Source organism: Lathyrus oleraceus, chromosome 5, assembly GCF_024323335.1.
Source record: "Lathyrus oleraceus cultivar Zhongwan6 chromosome 5, CAAS_Psat_ZW6_1.0, whole genome shotgun sequence".
NCBI classification, from domain to species: Eukaryota; Viridiplantae; Streptophyta; class Magnoliopsida; order Fabales; family Fabaceae; genus Lathyrus; species Lathyrus oleraceus.
In genome coordinates this window covers 348148317-348153862 of record NC_066583.1, presented here as the reverse complement: position 1 = coordinate 348153862, position 5546 = coordinate 348148317, and the positions used below count along the sequence as shown (strand labels likewise).

The window sequence follows — 5546 nt, the reverse complement described above, 5'->3', positions numbered from 1 at the left end:
TCTCTGGTTCTCACAACATAGTTTGTCCCCTCTACTTCAATCTTGATAAGACCGTCAACCATCCTTTTGTTAGTTGCTCTTTCGTAGTCGAAATTTGGAGCAATATATTTACTTAGCTTGGTATGAGTTTTGAGGGTGTCCAAGATACTTTATTCGCAACTTTCAGTATCTTTCGAAACCATCCCATAGTCTCTTTGAAGAGTAGGTTTGTTGCGTTATTTTGACTCGCTTCTTGTTCGATCATTTAAATCATCAATAGGAATGACATTCTTTTCAAAGGTGACTTCAAGAATTTGGAGCTTAACTTAATCTTTATTAAAAGTATTTCTTAAGAGTGGTTCGTTGCTATTCGTAAAGGTTATGTTTCTTGTAATTTTCAGGATTGGAACATCAATCCAATTTAAGTTTGAAGTCTTTGTAATTGTTTTCTTGTGAGTTTAAACACCCCTTTACTTCTTGAATCAAATTTACTTGTTAGAAAAAAGTTTTAGTGAACAATTATAAAAACTTTAGCAACATATTCTAATTTTATACCATAAAATTTTATCTTCTGCCATTGACAAATTTTAGATTTCTGCTAAATATCAATAAAATTTTGGACAACTTTAATACCCCTCCTATTCTTTTAAATTGTTTGTAAAACTATTTAATTTAATTTACTTATATTTTTAAATTTCCATTCAATATTAATTGTTCTTTTATCAATACTAGTCTTAAATATATTGATGAGAGAAAATATAACTACTTTAAAATTGAAAGAAAAATGTAATTGAGACATCTTGTATGATTAGGAAGGAGTACTTAATTGGTACTAGTACTAATAAATATCCAATACAAGATTGTGGTTGTTGGAATGTGCACGTACTCATCTTACCTACACATAAATGAGCTTGTAGATTTTTCTTGTATTGAATACAGAAAAGACAAAGACATTAACAACGGATCCTTATTTTGAAAGCATATACCGTATTCATTTCATTCACCACTTATATAAATCGTACACGTAACTTATCACCAAAACCACTCTTCACTGTTAATTCTCATTTCTAACCCCTCACTGACCACCGGAGATGAATCTCCGGCGAGTCTCTTTCTCCTTTTTCTTCTTCCTATATCTTCTCCTCACCCCCAATTTCTCCTCCGCCGCCGCCTCTGATGAAAATCTCTACCGGAAAAAACACAAAATCTCAGGTCCGATTAAAACCGTGGTAGTCATCGTCATGGAGAATCGCTCCTTTGACCATGTACTCGGTTGGCTCAAATCAACCCGACCCGACATCGACGGACTCACCGGCACCGAGACAAACCCGATCCGAGTCTCCGACCCTTCTTCCCCCAAAGTTTCAGTCTCAAACGACGCCGTTTTCATTGACTCCGATCCCGGTCACTCGTTTCAAGCTATCAGAGCACAAATATTCGGATCCAATGAAAGCTCGTCTAACCCGGCTCCGATGAACGGTTTCGCTCAACAAGCCGAGCAAACTCTCAAAGGAATGTCGAAAACCGTTATGAGCGGGTTCAAACCGGAGGTTCTCCCGGTTTACACCGAGTTAGCTAACGAGTTCACGGTTTTCGATAAATGGTTCGCTTCAGTTCCTGCTTCGACTCAACCGAACCGGTTTTATGTCCACTCCGCAACTTCTCACGGTGCTATGAGTAACGTTAGGAAGAATCTCATCCACGGTTTCCCTCAACGCACAATCTTCGACTCGCTCAACGATAACGGCGTTAGTTTCGGTATCTATTACCAAAACATCCCCGCAACGCTATTTTTCAAGAGTTTGAGAAAGTTGAAGAACACTGTCAAGTTTCATAGCTATGGTTTGAAGTTTAAGAGGCATGCCATGAAGGGGAAGTTACCGAATTATGTGGTGGTTGAGCAGCGTTACTTCGACGTGAAGGTTTCTCCGGCGAACGATGATCACCCTTCTCATGATGTGGCTATAGGACAGAGGTTTGTGAAGGAAGTGTATGAGATATTGAGGAAGAGTCCTCAGTGGAAAGAAATGGCGATTTTGATAACTTATGATGAACATGGTGGGTTTTATGATCATGTTCCTACACCGGTTGAAGGTGTTCCTAACCCTGATGGGATTATTGGGCCTCACCCTTATTATTTTAGGTTTGATAGATTGGGTGTTCGTGTTCCCACTTTTCTGATCTCTCCTTGGATTGATAAGGGTACAGGTATAACTTCCAAAGTTTCCATTTTTAAGTACTTTTGTTTTTGGAAATCTTGTTTAATGTTTTAATTTTATGTCCTGCTTAGATTTGTTGATATTATTTTGTAGAGTAGTGTCTTTTGATATTGTGTAGAATAGTGGCCTAATGCAACTCTTAATATTGTAGAGAATAGCAGTCAAATGTGTCGGTTGTAACTTTGATAGTGATTTTGTTGCGGTTGCAAAGACATCAAAAGCTTCAATGTCGTGACTTAGTTTGTAGTCCCAGACCTATTTTTGAAACCAGGGTCTTGTTCTTGTTCATTGCTAATGTTTTAGTCTTTGAAGTTGTCTTAACTAGGAAGGTCCAATACCTATTTTTCGGAATTATGTTAGTTCGATTTTGATGTTAAGTGTTATTTTATTGTTGGTCTTCAGAATTTGATGCAGATTGGGTAGTTGTGTTGTACCTCTAGACTTGGTTGAAGTATACTTTGGTCTATGAATATGTACATACAGAATGCTTAGATTTATTTGGTTGTTAGAGGATGGTATTTTGAAGATATAATTGTTTGATAACTTTATATGGCTTTGTACTTGCCTTTGTTGAAGTTATTTTTGGGTCTAGTTTGACATGAATCTAGTTAGTGTTGCACTTGATCAGGTTTCAGTACTATTTTCCTTACTCATTGGGAATTTTTTAGAATATGCTTTTGTGTACTCTTGTAGAATATACTGAAAACAATATTTGGTCATATACTGTAGTTCTCACTTATCTAAACAAGCTTTCCTGTAGATTTGACTGAAACGTAACAAAGTTGTTTGAGCATAGATACATATACTAAATGAGTTAATGGAAGTATCTTATTTATTGAGACATGTTATGAAAATAGGGATATGTTTGATAGTGATGAGAACTCTTTCTACTCCTTTTCTTGCAGTGATTCATGGACCTGATGGACCAACACCATATTCTCAATATGAACATTCATCTATTCCTGCCACAGTAAAGAAGCTTTTCAATTTAAAATCCAATTTCTTGACAAAGAGAGATGCATGGGCTGGTACCTTTGAGAAATACTTTTACATTCGAGATACTCCTCGTGATGATTGTCCAGGTTTGCATCTACTTCTTCGAATGTTTAATTTGATTACATCATTCTTTGCACTCTATTTCAAGTTTAGATCCCTAATTAAATCATCATTATCAGCTGGCCAGATCTATATCTATATCAAAACTCGATTTGTAAGATAAATTTAACTTCAAATTGTTATAGTGCATTCTGTGTTATTCTGCCAAATATCGTAGTTCTCACAGATCTTATTATTTTACTCTTTCTGAGAATAAAAAAAGAATAATCATCCATTCAGTCTGGTGATCAGTAGACTTTGAAGCTACGATGATCCGCTTTCCCTGCAATGGAAAGCACACGGTTTCATGCAGTTTCAATCTAGGCTGTTAGTCTGATATCAGAAAGTACAGATTACACTAACAAAACGATTTAAAATGATCTTGACTGTTAATTTGAAATCAGACGGCCGAGATCGGAAACTGCATGATGCAAAAACTGCACCAAATTCAATTTAACGCTAACATCCGTGGCAATAAATCCAAAATTGACACCAGTCTAGTTTCGGAAGCCATGTCTGTGTGCAGTCTTAGAAACTTCCACTTCTGTCTGTATCTTAAAAGCATGTTTGGAAGTATAATCAAATTCCAATGGTACAATTATTAATCACAAAATGGTCCAAAATGTAACAAAATTTTCTGTCATTCTAACAAGAGTCGTTGGATGCTATTGATTTATTTTCCAGCACTCTGTATTGACACAATTTCTAATATCTTGTATAGAAACACTTCCTGAAGTCAACACTAATCTAAGGCCATATGGACCTAGAGAAGATTCAAGTCTCTCAGAATTCCAAATGGAACTGATTCAGCTTGCGTCTCAGCTCAACGGCGATCATGTACTCAACTCCTATCCGAATATCGGGAAAAGTATGACAGTAAAAAAAGCAAACAGGTATGCAGAAGATGCAGTGAAGAGGTTTCTTGAAGCTGGAAAAGCTGCACTTAAAGCTGGTGCTAATGAATCTGCTATTGTCATAATGAGACCTTCTCTTACCAGTAGAGCTTCTGTGGAATCTTACTAATTCTTTCACAACTCTGAGGTGTAAATATAGTAGTATATATATATATACGTTTAGCTTGTAGTAAACTTAAGAAAAATGTACTAGTTGTCTTGGTAAACATATTTTCAGTAAGAACAGTTAACTAGATAATTAGTTAGTTATTATGCTAGAAAAATGTTTAAGTTATTTACTTAGTTGATAATTAATCATGTGGTGGTGGTGGTGGTTGGTTGAACTTTACGAAGAAATCAAGTATTGTAAATTTGTGATCAATTTTAGTACATGCTAGATGAAATGTTTAAGACTATATAAGTAAAATTGTATTTATATTGTGTGGACATTCATGTACCGAGACAATAATATGTAATATGTGAAGCAGTATCTTGTTTTCAATGTAATGTTGTTGTTTATTCTAAAAAACATTTTACTTTATATTTTAGTTTTTATTTATCGTCAAATAACGTAAAACTTTATTTTGTATGTGTATATATGGCCATGGCATTTTGGTATTAATAAGGCTAATGCTAAATCAAACAAATTAAAGATAAGCTTTGGATAATCATAATATTTATGATACACAGGCTTTTCAAAAGGGTGTGGTAACTCAATCCTTGGCAGCAACATAAAAAAAGAAAAATCTTAGTAGGAGGAAGATCAATTTTATGTCCTACAAAATATAAAGTGGTGGGTCCAAAGGGGAAATAAAGCTTGGATTTTTAAATTTTGACATATTGATAAAGTTAAATCGAGAAATGGATTGAGGATTCTCTTAGTCTTTAGGAATGGAAGAAGGATATTATGGATGTGAAAAGAACAGGAGATCGAATCACAACTCATAAATTTGTAGTAGAGCGAATATACCCTTATGCACCTCATATTATGTTAACAGAACACTTTAAAGTAAAATTTTGGAAGAATTTAGTAGGTTTATTTCAGGATGTTTCCGAAAGAATTTTTTTCTAAGAGGGGATTTAATGGGCATGTAGGGAAGTGTATCAAGAGACTTTAAGGGCGTGCAGGAGAGGTATGGTCTCAGGGAGGTAAACGTGAAAGGTAAATCTATCTTGGAGTTTTCATCGATTTTTGATCTTATTATAACTAATACATACTTTAGGAAAAGCGATGAACTTCTTATTATATATAAGTGTGAGATGATATATTATCAAATAAATTTCTTTCTTTTTAGGAAGGCAGATAAGAAGATTTGCTTGAACTATAAAGTTATACCGGGAGAAAATTTGACTATCTAAC

The 5546-nt window shown here is 34.9% G+C and overlaps 1 protein-coding gene across 1 annotated transcript; it reads left to right on the top strand.

Annotated features, from left to right (window-relative positions):
• The first annotated feature begins 868 nt into the window (after positions 1–868).
• Positions 869–4568, top strand: LOC127084583 (non-specific phospholipase C1). The gene is made up of 3 exons (XM_051025066.1): positions 869–2187; positions 3104–3280; positions 4015–4568. Exons 1-3 carry the CDS (start codon positions 1071–1073, stop codon positions 4314–4316), a joined length of 1596 nt encoding a protein of 531 aa, XP_050881023.1. The 5' UTR covers positions 869–1070; the 3' UTR covers positions 4317–4568.
• The last annotated feature ends 978 nt before the right edge of the window (positions 4569–5546 follow it).

Bases quoted from the DNA above. Each gene is read 5' to 3' on its own strand.
- LOC127084583 (XM_051025066.1), top strand. From the start codon at position 1,071: ATGAATCTCCGGCGAGTCTCTTTCTCCTTTTTCTTCTTCCTATATCTT. The intron at 2,188-3,103 runs GTATAACTTCCA...CTTTTCTTGCAG, and splicing joins TTGGATTGATAAGGGTACAG to TGATTCATGGACCTGATGGA. The intron at 3,281-4,014 runs GTTTGCATCTAC...TATCTTGTATAG, and splicing joins TCCTCGTGATGATTGTCCAG to AAACACTTCCTGAAGTCAAC.